This window comes from Mugil cephalus, chromosome 15 (genome assembly GCF_022458985.1).
Source record: "Mugil cephalus isolate CIBA_MC_2020 chromosome 15, CIBA_Mcephalus_1.1, whole genome shotgun sequence".
Taxonomy (NCBI): domain Eukaryota; kingdom Metazoa; phylum Chordata; class Actinopteri; order Mugiliformes; family Mugilidae; genus Mugil; species Mugil cephalus.
In genome coordinates this window covers 20,315,027-20,332,059 of record NC_061784.1, presented here as the reverse complement: position 1 = coordinate 20,332,059, position 17,033 = coordinate 20,315,027, and the positions used below count along the sequence as shown (strand labels likewise).

Genomic DNA, 17,033 nt, shown 5'->3' with positions numbered 1-17,033 from the left:
CCTTTGTCTGTCCTCTTTATATCACGTTTCTCCGTTACACCTCAGCCTTGTATTTTAAGTTCTTGTATCTAGTTTCCTCCTTTTTTTTTTATTGAGTCTAAATATGTCCTCATAAAAAGTCCTTCCGAATTTTTGCTTCGTCCTTCTCATTTCAGTTCTTCCTTTTTCGCTTTTCATAACAAAAAAACACACGCACAAAAAAAAACAGAACAAGCAAGTAGCAAGTGGCACTCAGTTAACCACAAAAAGGCACAACAGTTAAGTTCAGGCATCCCTTCTTAACTCCGAATATCCTCCTGGTGCTGTGGCTGCACCTGCTGCGTTAAGTATGCTGATCCCCAACTGAGGCTCATTCATATCAGATGAGAGAATGCTTTGTGACTGGAACATTGTGTAATCCTTTTGTTGTTGGGTTAAATTTGTGGCAGTTCGCATGTTATCAGTTAACGGTTCCCCGTGGAGTTTACTTGTGAATAAACAATTAGTGTTTTCTTACCACGGTGGGTTGTGTCTGATCTTTAAGTCTCATAAACACGTTGAGTGCACTGTCTAACTTATAAAACTATTTTTCTTTCCATGCACTTTTTGTTTTTTATTTATTTGTTTCTTGTTTAAAGCATGTTTCATGGTTCTGTGTTGGATCGCTATGGCAAACTATGCACCTCCACAGAAGTAGATGTCACAGCAACGCAGACGGCCTTTGCTGCAATTGGTCCGAAATGCGTATCCGTGTGTGTCAGTGGCCGGACGGAAATGCTAAAGCAAGTAGAGCTCCCCCTGGTGGCCGGCTGCAGCATAGGTCATAAGCTCCACCCTCTCCGTGTTAGCAGACGGGCTTTGTGTTGAAAGCCAAAATTTTCAAGGATGGTTTCTAGGTTGTTCATATCCTTAGTGTCAATTTCTCTTACAAGTTTTTTTCAGGGTAGTTATTTGACTAAAAAAAGGATGTGACATCGTGACGACTGCCAACTGCGCCTTGAGAGTTGGAAAAAGTAAATAAACAAATATAATGTGTATAATCCAACTGTTTAGGAAAGAGGGGAAGTGAATCGTTGGGGATCTCTTTCCTACTGCTAGTATCCCTATCCCTATCCCAGTTTTACCAGTGAGAGGAAGTGGAGATGCGTTGGTCATATCTATTGTCCACGCTCTGGACAAACACTGAAAATGCCTTGTTGGACATAGCCCAAGGGTGTCAAACTCCTTTTTTGTTCGGGGGCCACACACAGCCCAATTAAAACAACAGAATCATAACCTTTAAGTAACAATAACTCCAGACTTTTCTCGTTTGTTTTGATAAATAAGGCAAGATGAGATAAGATGAGATAAGATACTATAATACTTTATTGATCCCTGTTGGGAAAATTCAAATGCTACAGCAGCACAAGTGACCAAAAAAAAAAAAAAAGGAATTAAATAGTACAATTGTACAAAATAGTACAAAGTACAACAAGTAAATCAGGAGAATGTTTCCATTTAGCAAACTATCCCTTAAAAATAAAAAGGAAATTCTTACCAAAAATCAGTGTATTTTGGGTGCATTGCTGTTTGTTGTTAAGTCCTGGGTCTCAGTGTCGTGTTCTGTCCTTTTCTGTTTCCAAAACAGTGGACGAAGTAGGAATAGCAGTTATTTTCATTGAAAAATTGCAGTCTTCTATGTCAATGCGGAAGACCAGACTAGACCCTCTGGCCGGCAGCTTTTTTTGCCCGTAGGCCATATGTTTGACACCTGTGGCATCGACCCTGCACGGATCCCTCACATGAGCATGAACCCAGCTTAGCTGTTCAGTTTATGGAACACAGTGAATCATTGCCTCTGCACAGTGTCGTTGGATGCATTTTTTTTTTTTTTTTTGTGCATAGTCTAGTGCACGGAGCTTGAATTCCTCACGGATCAAGATTTTGCTTTAGTTATCAGAAAAAGATGAGGTGACAAATGGACAAAACGATGCCACTAAAAGGAGACGCGCTTGTGATGCTGCGTCCTAGATTCTCATCTGGCTGAGAGGAGCTTGTGTTTTTCCGTGACTGTGAGTCGATTTGGGTTCGCTGTAATGAAGAAAGCAGTCCCTCCTGTATTAGAGCGGCCTGTACGATAGCTCACTGCGAATGCAGGACGAAAGCAGGATGTATTCACGGTCGACTTGTGCGGGGACTCTCGCTGTAATTGAAGAAACAGAACAACTGTATGATTGCTGGAGTTCCCAGAGAGTCCGAAGCGCTAATGTGTAACGGTGATCAAGTTTTTTTTTTTTTTTTGTTTTCTGGCAGGCTGCCGCCCGAAGACTCTGACAGATTGGTGCCATCAGCGCATTATTTCATTAACACTTGTGTGTTTTCATGGTGAACATCTTCTCACTCATCATTTTTCTCTCTATCTTTCCCCCCTTCCTCCCTCCCCTCCCCTCCTTCCCTCCCTCCCTCCCTCTCTGCCTGCCTGCCTGCCTTCCACCCCCCTGACAGATGGAGAGCGAAAAGAAGAGGAGAAAATACTCCACGAGCAGCAATGACTCAGACACCACTGACAGTAAGTTGAAGAGTGAGAGATTCAGGGGGTAGAGAAAAATAAAAGTGAATATGTGTGTTTGTCTGCGAGTGTGGGAGCAGGGAACCTGGAAGTGTGAGAGAAGTGAGTTCCTCTACTGCTACTGCACCTGAGTTTAGTCGACTCCTGGAGGGTATTTCTCATATCCACACTCCATATTCACTGTATTTCCTGTCTCACCGCTGTCCATCCTCTGCTTATTGAAAAGGTATTAAATACAGTAGAAATATGTGAAAAATAATAAATAAGTAAAGTAAAAAATAATTTGACAATAAAGTCAAAAATCTCACGATCGTATTGAGTAGACTCAAGTGTAATTACATATTTTAACATGATATCTATGAATGAAGAATATGTTTTACACTGTAATGATGATTTATGCAGTGTTGGTGTGATCAGGAAACACTGAAAGTGTTGAGTCTGATTTCATTTAAATGCAGATTTTAATTGGAAATGCATTGCATCTGCAAAAGGTTGCTTAGACCCGCTCAGAGTGTAATCTTAAAGGAGACCTATGACAGTTAGATTTGTAAGTCAGATTGTAGGTCAATATGCACGAAACCTCAAACTACTCGTAAATGCACTGGAAAGCAGCATTGCGATATTAGCCGTCGGCATCGACTCCAGGGAGTCTTTGTTAAGTCGTAGCACAACTTAACACATAGCGACTATCCTACACTGTTTGGTTTCAATTTTTGCGAAGCAGGCAACTTACTGGGCCTCAGAGATACGGTGCAATACAGAGAGCAGAGGAGTAAGTGCACAGTCATGTAGAGACAGAAATGGCATAAAGTCATTCAGTGAGTTTAATAAATGAGCAGGTTACAGACCTTATAGGAAATAACCTAGGAGATAACCTGAAATGACTAATATTGTGATCATGGATTGCGTAAAGACGGATGGCGGAACCGCTCCTCAAAAGTGAAGCAAGTAGAGCTCCCCCTGGTGTCTGGCTGCAGTATGGGTCATAAGCTCCACCCCCTTCCTGTTAATGGATGGGAGTTAGACCTAAAATTAAAACACTAAAGTTTTAGTTAGTCTGTGATAGAAACATGATGTGATGCCAGCTGCTCCGTAAGGCGGTTCTTAGGTGAGTGGTGTACAGACAGTTTTTAAAAATAAATGCAGTGACTATTCCAATATTTCCAATCTTTCTAGATGAAAGTGCGAGTGAATCTTTGGCTCGTATCCCCTGGGAAAATAGCCAATGCAAGGAAGTGTGGTCACATTGTCCATATTTAAATACAGTCTATGGTTGTGATTTAGCGCTCTATAGAAAATGGAATAGACACGATGTATTACATTGAGTTGTTGCACTTCCAGGAGAATTTATTTACAGTTTACAGTTATTTATTGTCCAAAAATTTCAAAAATGTTTATGTTATTTGGTAGAAAAAGTGCATTTGCTTCCTTTTGCAGAAATAAGTTCTTACTTCTACAATTCTGACATCGGCTGAATTTTTTTTTTCCCCCACCCCCATTCTTCTGTGCAAAATTCAAAAGTTTTGAAGGTGCATGTGCTGACTGTTTCAAACCTTCCTTCCTCCTGCAGTTCAGTGGAATTCAAATCTGTCTGTACACGGTGCTCGGTAGCTCCCCTGTGATACGCTTGTAGCCGTGTTTTTCCTGCGCTATCACTTTCCTGAGGTCTGACGGGACAGGAGCGGATAAAACCTCTGCGATGCCTGAGCGTAAACCTGAACAGAAGCAAAAAAAACAAAAAAACACAAAAACAAAGTAAAGCAGGAAGGGGTTGTGGTTCGTGTTGAGCAAACTCGAACTTGCTGAACCGTGTGTGAGACTTCACCACGCGCTGCTGCAACTGCGCTCCTCTTTCTTTTGATAAGACGTTTATAGTGTTCCTCAATCCGCTCGCTCCGTCTCCAACTACTGAAGCACGAGTTGCTGTACCTGCCGCTCGCTCAGGTTTATTTCTGCATCCCATTACACCCCCGGATTATCACCCATGAAGGTTAAACTGTAGTAAAAGCTTCTGTTATTATCTGAGCTTGATGATCTTGGCAGAATGGATGTCAGTCCCAGGCGCGGTCCAACAGCTGTTTGACTTTCTGTCTCACTATCTCAGACACTTAAGACGCACAGATTGCGGCGGCCAAGTCAATAAAACCCACATCTCACATTTGTGGTGTAAATGACTTAGTAAGTCTGGCCTTATGTGCTTTGGAGGTAATGTCAAGCATATGCAGCGTGCAGTTAATGGGATGAGTGATAAATGGATGCCGTGTGATGTGATGGATGCGTAGTTTGACGGATTGGCATGTTCTTGCCAAGACACAGACTCAAACAACCACTCGGATAGCCACGAAGAGATAAGCTGCGTGATGCTGGAAACATCTGGCCCCGCTAGCAAATTGCCATCACTGGCAGCTTCTGTTGGAAATTCATCTGATAACAAATCTTTGAATAACAAACAGAGTTACACAAGCGTGTTTGGCTCTCGCGGCCGATGCTCAGAAAATAAAGATCTAGCCCCTGGGAGACGGCTAGCGACGTTAATTTGTCTCTAAATGTCATTCTTCTTGGCTTTTTTCGCGACTTGCGAGCGACTCTCGGCGTTACGTGTTCGCGTTAAGAGGCGAATGCGTTTGTTTGCAAATTACCACGGCAAAACGGCAGGAGAGAACAGACAGGACCTCCTGTTTGGTTTGGTTTGCAAATGAGGAGGTTTTCAGATATTCATTTTATACTTGACTAAACTAGTTTCAGCTAGTTTAGCGACACGAAAAATTAAGTACTCTCAGTTCTCTTGTCTGCGTTATTATAAAATGCTTTGGCACTGTAGTGTGTGTGTGTGTGTGTGTGTGTGTGTGTGTGTGTGTTAATTGGATTCCCTATTAGAGTTGAATAAATCAATAAGATGGCTCTCCTGTGGTAGGAAAAATGAGAATCCGAAGCGGAGCAAATTCCCCATAAATACTCAACTAATGTTGCTTTACAAAGCCAAAAAAAAAAAAAAAAAAAAAATCTCAAATCTTTTTTTTTTTTTTTTTTTTTTTCGTAATGTTAGCCACTGAAACTTGAAATCCGGCTGTTGACACCACAGGTCAACGTGACCTCTGGTAGGTTTAACTGCTACGTGGTCACAGGTCCGCACGTATAACGTATTTTACAACCGCTTTAACAGAGTGTTTTTCCAGACCTGACCGAGCCACCCTGTGCTGAAGGCCATACTGTCTGTTTTATAATCAGCCTTTAGCCATTAGTCCACCCCCCCCCCCTCCCCAACACCCCCAGGCCAGTGCAGCGAGGGCTCCAGCTGCATCTGTTCGCTGGAGGTTATCAGGTTTCTAATTGAAGGATGCCCATGATAATTTTGGCTGCTGTGCACCAAGCGTGGCTTTTAATTAACACGCGGCCATGATGGTAACCTCCGACTGCGCTGTGGCCCGTTTGGTTATCTGGCTGCGGTGATGGAGCTGTGCAGCTGTGCATGTGGGCCGTGCGGCTATAACCTACACACACACACACACTGACACAATGGAATGCACATGCATGAGTCAAAAATGTCAGATTAGTACAGAGTCTCACTAAATATATTTATCTACCACACACACACATGCACACGAGCAGTTTTCACACGAATACTAAGAAAAACAACAGTGTCTTAGCGAGATGTTGCTCAACGTTGAGCATCTAGAACGGCTCAACTAACTGCCCCTTACCCCAGATTCTCCACATCTGTTTGGTGTTTTGATGTCGGTGGTGGCGAGTGACGCAGTCAAACATCCCAAAATCTCCCACAGGTATTAATGTGGTAATCGACAATAATGTGCACCTCGTTATACTGTGCCATTTTTTCTTGTGGTTTTCCTGTTTGTTCTCGGACAAACCAGAGTCCGTCTTTCGTCTGACAGCGGATGAAGGCAGAAGATAAATGGATTGAGGTGACGTCACTGGAGTTTCTTGAAGTGAGGTTTTGAAGCTCGGTGTGGCGGGGACTGGCCGTCTTTCACCACCTTTTTCCACCACCTGAATCTTAACTAATTCACCGACTCCACCCAGCTTAATTATGCATAACGTTAATGATTTTACATGTGTAACTTGTGGTAGCTCTAACGTGGTGGTCTATGGGGATCGACTCCCTTTTGGAATCGGATTCGAGCTTCTGTACTTTTTTTTTTGTTGTTGTTGATTTCATTGTTCAGTCCTGACTGCTGCGACTGGGACACACATGCACAAACGCACATACTGATACAGCACACGTTGCGTCACCGCTGCCTGCAAGATAGTACATTTTGACACCACTCCCCACAACTGAAATATGTTTCGCAAAGCCTTCTCGTGTCTGTCAGTTCACACTGAAAGTATGCTTGCGTGATAATAAATATGTAAAACTCAGATGGGACTGAAATGTTGACCAAGAGGAAAATATACACCGATTAAAACCACTGACAGGAGAATAAACAACATTGATCATCTCGTGACAGTTCGTTGTTCTGCTGGGAAACTGTGGGACCTGGCGTTCATTGGTGTGGATGCAACTTAGACACGTACCACCCACCTTGACCAGACCGGGCACCCCCGCAGCCCATAGAAATGACACTTGATGTAGCCTAAGGAACAACTAACCCCCCCAATAACAACACCCTGTTTCCAGACACCACAGGACCCCCCTCAGAAGGCCCATGTCCATTCTCTGATGAGTCACGACTGTTTTGGAGGCACAAGGGAGACCTACACAATATTAGGAAGGTGGTCATAATGTTGTGGCTGATCGGCAGACAGTGAAGGACAAAAGTGTGGGTGGCTGTGCTCGCAAATGTGGTAAATACAGGGAAGTGTTAATGGCTCTGTGTACACTCCTGCATGTTATAGTGTGTGTGAGATAAAGTGAGTCAGTAATTCTGTCTGATAGCAGCTCTGCCCTCGGTGCTGTTGGTCGTTCAGACGTCACAGGTAAAATTAGCGCGGTGGGGAAGGGAAATATGTTGAGTGGGAGGCAGGCACGCACACACGCACTCGCACTCGCATGCAGTCACAGTCACAGTGCACTTTATTATATACACCACTGGTGAATTTGCATTTTTCCATTGTGCCGCTGTAATAAGATTTAATCGCAAAGTTAATGCAAATTTTTTGCAAAGTTTTGCAAATGACGGACCTCTTCACGGCGCACTCATGAGAATAAACTTTTGGATATATCGGTTATGGTAGTTTTGTGATTTTCAAAATCACATTGTACACAAGCATTCCCTCTCTTCTGTGTGGTTACACACACACACACACACAAACACACACAAATGCACTAATGCAAAAGAGGTCCTTTGGTGATTTGCCATCGCTTGCAGAAAATGTAGAAAAAAGATCCAAAAACAATGGTAGAACAATGCTACACACTTATTAATTAACAAGAACAGATATGTGAACATGTTAAAATACGTTGCAGACACATTTAATACCAGAAAATATAAAACAAACTCAACACAAGTGTGCAGGCAGTGGTGTTGATTGCGTTAGTGGGTAGGATTTTGGTTCCTAAGATTTTGGTTAATTGTAATTAAGTTGTGTATTAATGAGGTTGTAAAGGACTGCAGTGGACAAACAGCTTAACAAGATGCTATTCATGCCTTTCATTTATGCTATTTATCATCATCAGTCTCCATGAATTAAAGGTCTGACTCAGAGCGGTGGTACCGCCATGGGCGTTGGAGAAGCACTCGAATCACCTCCGTCAGTGTAAATTACAAAAGTCTTGAACCTCATCTCGGCCTCATTTAAGAGGCGTTTTTAGCTAACTGGTTCCCTGCCGGTTCACAATGGCCACAGTGATTTTACTGTGTTTGTGTTGTAAACCCTCTCAATAAACAACAGATTTCGCCACTGGGACAATAAAGCTTTTTTTTTTTTTTTTGGAGTGAATTTGAGTGCATACTGCTTACCTGAAATCAGATCCACAGCCAGAGACCAGTTCTTCATTTTTCCCTATTTTAAGGGTCTGTTCGCACTTTGTATTAAGATCTGATCTCGATCCGATCACGTAAAACACCCCCAGGGGAGATCTGATCTCTGACCACATTTGCAGGTGGTCTGATGTCTCTTCATTAGTAATGAGAGCCTTTTAAAGTATTCTCTCCTTGTATCTGTATAAAAAAAATAAAATAAATCTAAGTAAGAGTTTACAATGAAATAATGAAAGTATTTAATGCCATTCTGTGTTAATTATTGGTGCGGCCGTGTTTTTGTTTGAGAAGTGCAACGTATTTCCTCAAACTCTGATGTCTTCATTTACCTTTACTACCACAGATGACGGTGCATGTTGAAATTTACGGGTTTATAGAGTTATAATCTGAGTTTTGTGCAGATCAATGAGTCACACACATCGGTGGAAATCCACTAGAGACATCAGCTGTTAAAATATTCCAGATGATGTTGGGGTTTATTTGCATACAGAGAGCCAAACTGGGATCAGACTGAGATGAAACTGGGATCAGATTTGGATCGGATCTTGGGTCTGAACAGCCCTTAAATCAATACTCATACTCAATAAACATGCTTAACTAATAAAACACAGATTCAAATCGCCACAGGAATGAAGATACTTTTTCTTACGATGAGTTCATTTTCTCGCCAGAAAAATATTCTGGTCGTCAAAACGACACTTCACTTAGCTTCCTGAGACCCGGTGTCCTCGTAGGAGACATTACGTTTTAGGTTTGTGGGAATTTATTTTGCTTCATTTAGACGTGTTGTCATAACGAGACACTTTTGTCTGCCATTTACTGGTGACAAAGGGTCAATAAACTTGTTTATTCATGCTTATTATCTTTTCTAGTTTGAAATGATGTGCAAATTTAACAAATTCACAAGTACATGTTTGAGGACACTAGGGTTTCATCGTTTCCAATTTTGCTTTTGCGTTTCAGAGTTTTATAGTTTTTGATGACTTAAATTGTAATATACAGTGAAATAATCCCTGTGTCCACATGTATTTTTTCAAAAAACACTAAGGTCCTACTAATCTCGAATACCTAAAAATCTTCTCGTAAAGAAATTAAGATGCACTCCAATCAAATGCTTGGGTCTCAGAAGGTTAAGGCTGCTCAAATGAAGTGAGAAATTTGTTCTGGCTGCCCTTGTTTGGATGGTTTCTCAACTTATTCTCGACACTTTAACCAGGCAGAACTTTTTTCTCATGTGCTGTCTGGTAACTATTTGATGATTGGTCAGAAATGGGAAGCTACGAGCTGCTAATATTCACAGTGTGACCGCTAATCTCTCCTGGGTAGGAATCGTCGTAGTGTGTGTGAGTGCATGGTGAATGAATGGTGTGATATGACGGACACGGTTGAAAAAGGGCCTCTCGACCTCCCAGAGTCCAGCACTTGACTTTCTCGTGCTGTAGAAATGACCTGCGCAGGACCAACTTTTTTCTTGTTCTTGCTCGAGAACAGATTTCTCACTTTTCGCGGAGTATGTTACAAGCTCTAGTATTTATAACCAAAGATTATCTTCGGTCTCAATCACACTGACGATGTTTTTCTTTTTTATTGCTTCAGGTCAAGTGACGTCGTGGTTCAGGTCATCCAAGAATACGGGCACCAGCAGCACATGGGTCCGCCACCAGCACAAGAAACCATCAGAGGTAAGCTAAAGTGGCAGCTTGGTTCAGTGACTCAGGCGTATACAATACACAAAAATGTGTTTTAATGAAACACAGACTCCGTCAGACCACTGCAAGCTCACTGCTTCTTTCCACTTCACTGCCGCCCGTTGAACTTATTTGTTGTGGCTTCGTCAAAATGGTCAACGTTTTTTTTTTTCTGGTTGTCCAAGTTGCTGAACACAAGAACCATTTGCACCTTTTTATGGTCCCTTTTAATGCCTCCACCATGGCGAACAGCTGTGGCTGAAGGCATTGTGAGTCGCCTGCACATCCATCCTGTTGTTGTTGTTGACACGAACATCATTACAATTTGGTGGCTAAAGGTCAAACACCAAGTTCACTGTACTCTCATAAAACTTGTTTTTTGACTTGTGAACATCGTATTCCAGGAACGCCTTGTGGATTTTGATTTTTATATTTGGCATAGGTGCTCATTTAGATTTCAAGATGAACTAATTAGAAGTCAGTAGTGAGATGTCAGAGCTTCCTGCAGAAGAATGTATCTCAGGAACCTCTGATTTTCACCCAAGGGATTGGTAACCTTCCATTCATCAAAGTAACCATCTTAAGATGTGAACACACTTCTTGTGAAAGACATTCTTTCTTTCCAAAATGGAAATCATATATTTTTCACATTTTTTTCCCCTCAAACGTGTGTCACTTGTAGGGAGCTTTGCTTTCACTCTTCTGGTCCAGTTCATCACAAACCAGCTCCATGGGGTTAAAGTCTACAGACTGGGCCATGGTCCACTCCATGTTTTCAAGCTTTCCATCTAGTTTTTATCCTGAGGTAGTTCTGGTAGAGCTTGGACTAAAGTTTTGGATAATTTTCTTGCTGTAGGATGAAGCTCTGACCAGCTACTGTATACCAGAGGATACTGAGTGCAGTTCTAAAACATTTGACCGGTAGTGTATGTACATGAAATAGCTCTAAAATTTGCAAAAAACTAGGGAATCTTAAAGAATAGCTCCTCAAAATGATTAATGATGGAGCTAGGAACTTGAAATTCAGTCCACCTTGTTCAGTGAAGACATCACTGACAACCATGGGCAAGATAAAAAAAAAAAAAAAAAATGAGTGGGTAAAAATGATGAGCTGACTATAAAAATGTTTTTGACCAAATGATCCCTGTTGGAAATTACCACTCGATGATATTTAAATAGCTGAACTGGATAATCATAGTGAATGGGTGGACCGAAATTCAAGTCCCTAGTTCCATTATTATAATTTTTTATGATTACGGAGCTATTCGTAAAGATTCCCTAATTTTCCTCAAACATTAGAGACATTTTATATGTTATTTATAAACTCACTCCGTTATTTTGCTAACCAGTGATGTGGTAAGGTGAACTCGTTAACTTCTGCATGCCATGACATTTCAGGAACACTTAAATTTAAATTTCCCCAAGTAAACAAATTTAAAGGACGAGGTCACTGCTCCTCCATAAAACTTGTGAGCGTAGTATCTCATTTATAAAATATGATATCTCAGGAACACCTGAAGGGAATTCCTTAAAACTTGGCACAAGCACTCTCTTGAACTCGAGGATGAATTGATTAGATGTCACAGTGGCTTTAACAAAACACGTGCTGATGAAATGATACCAGAGGTTAAGGACACTGTGCCCTGTTAAAGGTCTATTTCAGACACAGCTTGTGAAAATGAGTTTGGCACTGATCTTGCACAAATGTCGAAAACAAAAAAGAAAAAAATATCACTTAAAGGGTAAATTAGACAAGTCCAGACCAAAAGCCACCTGTTTTTATTTTTTTTTTTATATTTTAGATTGTAGTTATACATCATTGTAAATAAACACTTAGGTCCCATTTAAATACAGCCGTCTCCGTCACCACAGCTAAATCAACCAGGCTCATGGATGGCACAAACTGGTTGGCTTAATTACCGGGTTTGAACATGCATATGGGTATGATGAATGATCACACGGATTCTCAAATGACCACCCTGAGGAAGAAACTGGCATAATCCAGTTGGAAAATGGTTCACTGTACCAGTTGTGGCAAGGCATTGCCTGCCACAATCACACATTCCTCCCACTCTGTCAGTGAAGTGGGTTCAAATCTGTTTAAGGGGAACTCGTCTCTTGCTGTTTGAAGAGTTTCACTCCAAAAATAATCTGCCGTTTGGAACAAATTGCATCTACTCTTAAAAATTAGCAGGGGGGGATTTAAAGTAGAGGAGGCAACAGTCACTTATGACACTTACACTTGTGAGGATGTTTAGTGACAGAATCTTTCACAGTATAAATTAATTCCATTTTTGATTATTTCTGCCTATTCGTCTTCCAGAAAGAGCTCAATTGCTTTGTTATCTTTTGCATTTTTTTTTATATATATAGAAAAGAATGAATAAAGCAAAATGGCATGCATGCCCCCAAACCTCCCTGAAGTAGAAGTCATCAGCAGAGCATCTGTCAGGCCTGTGCATTTGAAGCTTCCACCCCCTCAGCTCCATCCAGTTAACCACAGGCTGTTGGAAGGTCCTGTCAGCAATCAGTCTCTCAGTAATTACTACTGTAGCTCTCTGCTCTGACCCGGGCCTCCACTGAAAAGCCAGGGGCCACGTTCCCTTTCATAATGCTTCCTCCTCGCTCCCGGACACACACCGCTCTTTCATGGAGGATGATGATGTTTTGCAGTCTTTTCGGAAGCCTCAAGTGACGGGAAAGGTTGAACAAACAAAAAGGGCGGGTGACATGTGGCTACGGTTCAGTGAAAAGTTTTGAAGTCAAGAGTTGCAAGTGCATCTGAAACTGATGTCAGAAACGCTTAACGTATTGAATTGAAAGAAAAAAATGTGGCAGCACTTGTTTTGTGTCCCTGGAGAGATTCTTACAGACCATATTGTTCCTGGTTCTTAGTTTTTATCTGCTTGCCCTCTTTGTGGCTAACCCTAACCCTAACCCATAACCCTAACACTAACACTAACCCTAACCCATGGGACCTAGGTAAGAAGGCATTTCAATCAAACTTACACTCCTGCATAGAAGTCAACACATTTGTTGAATTTGCTCTTGGATTGTCAAACAGCGCCTGACCAATATTTACACCTATTTTCTCCAACAATGAGTACTAAGATCCCACACAGTTTGCACAGTGATTGACCAGGTGTTAAAGCTGGCATGACCTGAACTCCTTAATCAAGCTCTCTTGCTTTCATTCCAAACAGCTTTTGTCACATTTCATAACATCCATTGCATTTAAACTGAAAAGATAAGAAACTCAGGAAATAGATGGTTGGAGACAAAAAAGGGGGGAAAAAGGGCACTTTGGTTATTGCCATCCAAAACATGTAATTTTTGTATGAGGTAGTCAGTGTTACCTAAAGGCTTGCGACTTTGAACAGGAGAGGTTTGGTGTTTAAACTCTGCCATTGATAATACAGTACAATACAATATGTACAATTATGTAAATAAGATAAATAAGATATTGTGGCGAAAATGAAATTAATTAATCCCTAATCTAATGGTAGGGGAAACACCGGTAGTTCATTTGAATCCTACTGAAACCTATGGTCATCTTCCTCAAGAAATGGCTTGTCAAGTGCAATGAGAGCTCATGTCATGGCTGCCTGTGTTTTGATAGTAAGTTAATGAAGCGACAAAGTCCTCAAGCTTCATTAGTCAAATCAACAATGACTGGTTGCATGTCAGCACTTCAGTTTAACTGCTGTCAGTGTTAAAGTGTCCTCGGGCAACAGTAGCAGGTGGAAGGTCCCGACCCTGACGAAACCGCATCCCTCTTTTACTCATGATACATAAGTCAGAGTTGACTTTGAACTTTTTTTTTTTTTTAGCTTCAGGATTGTTACTTCCTTAACTCACCTGCTAAGTGTCTGCATCCAACCACATAAGTGCAGCTTTCTTTCTTGTGTTTTAAAGACAGTGGGCAGCAGCCAGGACACAAACCGAAAACAGACACTCTGGAAGGGTTTGGCTTAGAAGCTTTGGGCTTTTTTTAGAAGGAGCGACTGTCGCACTTTATTTGACCTGATGAATCAAAAAGGATGAGGAGGTGATCATATGCATTTAAGCTGTAGATAAATTCTGCCAGTAAAGATCAGAGAAACATCTATTCATATCAAATGTCACATTTACATGTGGCATTTGATGTTGAAATATTTCCTTGGATGATGTAGCCTTGTAGGCGACGACGCTTGTTAGTGCGCTATCAGAATTTCATCATGGTTTTTTTTAGCTGTAGATGGTCCGGATTGCAGTGTTTTCGCCCTCACTTGCCTATTAATCCTTTATCCTCATTAACACACTGATTTCATGGAAGCCAAATGTTAAAATTATCAACCAAAAAGTCAAGAATCACCAAGAAACAGTGATATTTCTTTTTAACTGCACCCCCCACTGCAAAGAAAATTGTAACGGCGGCTCACAATGTGGCAAAGTTTACGGGATGATGCTCGCATGATGGTTAAGGGAGGTGTGGCGAATGGTAAACACTGTGCACGTAATGACAATGTAGGCCGTTTCTAAAAATGAGCCGTCTCTATTTGCGCCTATTTGCTCCGGCTTTTCTTAGAAGTGGTTTTAGAGGGTTTTACTTGGCGGAAGGACGACACAGTCAAATGCTTCCTTTTTTCTTTAGCTCTTTTTTATCTCCTTTTTAAATGAGGGTACACATTGAGGATTTTGAAAATTTCGTAGACAAACAGGAAGTCATTATGACATACAGTATACACTCTGAAAGTACATATTTGGTCTTGCGGTTAATGGTTTTGGGGCATGAGTTGAAAGCACAAAAAAAAAGGAAAGAAAGACCGTCTTCATCTGTGCATGCTACTTACGAGCACCCTGTGTAGAATAAGACGTTTACTTTTTAAAAACGTACCCTCATGCAATACCGCTGCACTCAGTTAGGACTCTCTCTTAAGCAACTCTTGGTCTCGTCTCTTGTCATGAAAGCAAAGCTCCCCTTCTTCGTAGAAAAGTTCCCCTTGTGCTCCCCCTGAGGATTAGGTGACACTTGTCAAAACACTGCAAGATGGGTAGAGGACACACACAAACACACACACACACATTTGTTGGAGGGTGTTCACCACACAAGATCAAGATAGAAACATGAACACACACACAGTTTGTACTTCAGGGGGTTTTCTTAGGCTTGCGGTATTGAAATTTCGTACCACACACACACACACACACGGGAAAATGTCTTTATTCAAATTCCCTGTTTCATTTGAATATTTTTCTGCTTCATAATCTGTTTTCTTTAGTCTTTAAGTCAGTCCAATAGTCAGGAGAAACCAGTCGCTGAATCTCTTTTGATGATGTCAGTGCAGCGCGCAAATGGGCTGTGAAAAATCTGTATCGATGTGGAAAATAGACGTCTAATCATCCGACGTATCTCAATGAGGTACATTGCAGATTCAGCACTAATTTGTGTGGTTGCGCGGTTCACGTTTTGCAGCTTGGCATTGAGCAGAAAGCTGTGACTTGCAATCAGTGAAACAGTTAATAAGTAGAAAATAACGCATATTCGTAGGTTGCAAGGTGAGCAAGTAGGTGTTGCTCCATTTACCTCCTTTCATGTTGTGTTTGCTTTCTTAGCTGCATCCAGGCTGATGTCATGGTGGTAGGAGGATGATGTGAGGTTGACTTTACACACATTTTTATTGCTAGAATAGGCTGTAGGACATGATATCATGTTAAGAGCCACTTTTAATTTGAGGAAGGAAGTGGTTGTTGTGAAAGTCTAAAGTTAGAACCACTTAAAGCAGTTCATCACAATCCACTTTGTTTATCATGAAAATATTTAGTGTTAAAGCAATGGCTGTGGCATTTTATGACATTTGCACCATGGTCAACAAACATGGCTCTATTTACATGGTGGTTTGATTAATCATTTACTATTGACCGAAAAGTTGAGTGTAAATTCTGTTTCCATGTCAGAGCTCATCAGAACTGTATATAATCTAAAAATAGTAGGTTAACTTGTCTGCGTGGTTGGTGAGACATTTTTTTTTTTTTCCAAATTCATGTTCTGAGTCATCAATTTGACACCAGTTTGTGTAAAGGTTTCAATATGTTACAATTCTAGTTTGCTGCAGCAGGCCAAGTGCACGTAAGGCTGAACATTGGGTCTTATTTTTTTCTTGGCAACTGTTTATTCAATCTTCCTCAACCCCATTGTACCCACGTAAATCTATTGTTGGGTGTACATTCCTAAATGGGCGAGCTGCCACCATAATTTTGGCTAAATGATGTTTTTTTGTGCAGAACGTCATCATCCATCAGGAGGCTGTTGTCACGCAGTGCTCCTGGCAACATGTACTGCAACTATTTGAGAATAATTGAGAAAAATCGGTTGTCAACATGTATTTGTTGTTGGAACTAACAATGATCAGTAATTGTAAGAAAGAAAGTAAACACATTTTTTCGGAGATACTCAGAAATTCAAACCAGCTGCCAAGTGGTGGAAAACATCTTTTTATCTTTGCTGCTTATAGAAGTAATGCTGTTATTTAAAATTTGGACATCGGAGCATTTTCTCAGGGTATTGACAAGTTGTGGGAACCATTCTCAAGTTTATTTAACCATGACTGTTAAGACTGGGGTTTTACTCCAAGGCAGCTGTATATACGCATCTAGATGTGCAGATGTTGTAGTTGGATCGCGAGCGGTGATGCTTCTCCGTTGTGAAGACCGATCATTGTCATTGCAAGAAATCGCGAGGAGTCCAAATCCTCTGGAAAGCCGTGTGGTTAAAACGGTTAAGTGAGTGTAAATGGCTACGTAATCGTGCGTAGACGTCCAAGTGTGTACTGTAAGCATACATGTTTGTGTGTTTGTGTGACCTACAAAGCTAGCAGCTGCTGAAGCTCATTAGGGTCT

At 41.2% G+C, this 17,033-nt stretch overlaps 1 protein-coding gene across 1 annotated transcript in view; it reads left to right on the top strand.

Annotated features, from left to right (window-relative positions):
• jade2 (jade family PHD finger 2) overlaps positions 1 to 17,033 on the top strand; it is a 191,524-nt gene that overhangs the window by 25,131 nt on the left and 149,360 nt on the right. Inside the window, exons 2-3 of the mRNA XM_047606951.1 lie at positions 2,464 to 2,527; positions 10,063 to 10,148. Coding sequence (XP_047462907.1) covers positions 2,464 to 2,527; positions 10,063 to 10,148 — 150 coding nt within the window. The remainder of the gene's footprint in view (positions 1 to 2,463; positions 2,528 to 10,062; positions 10,149 to 17,033) is intronic.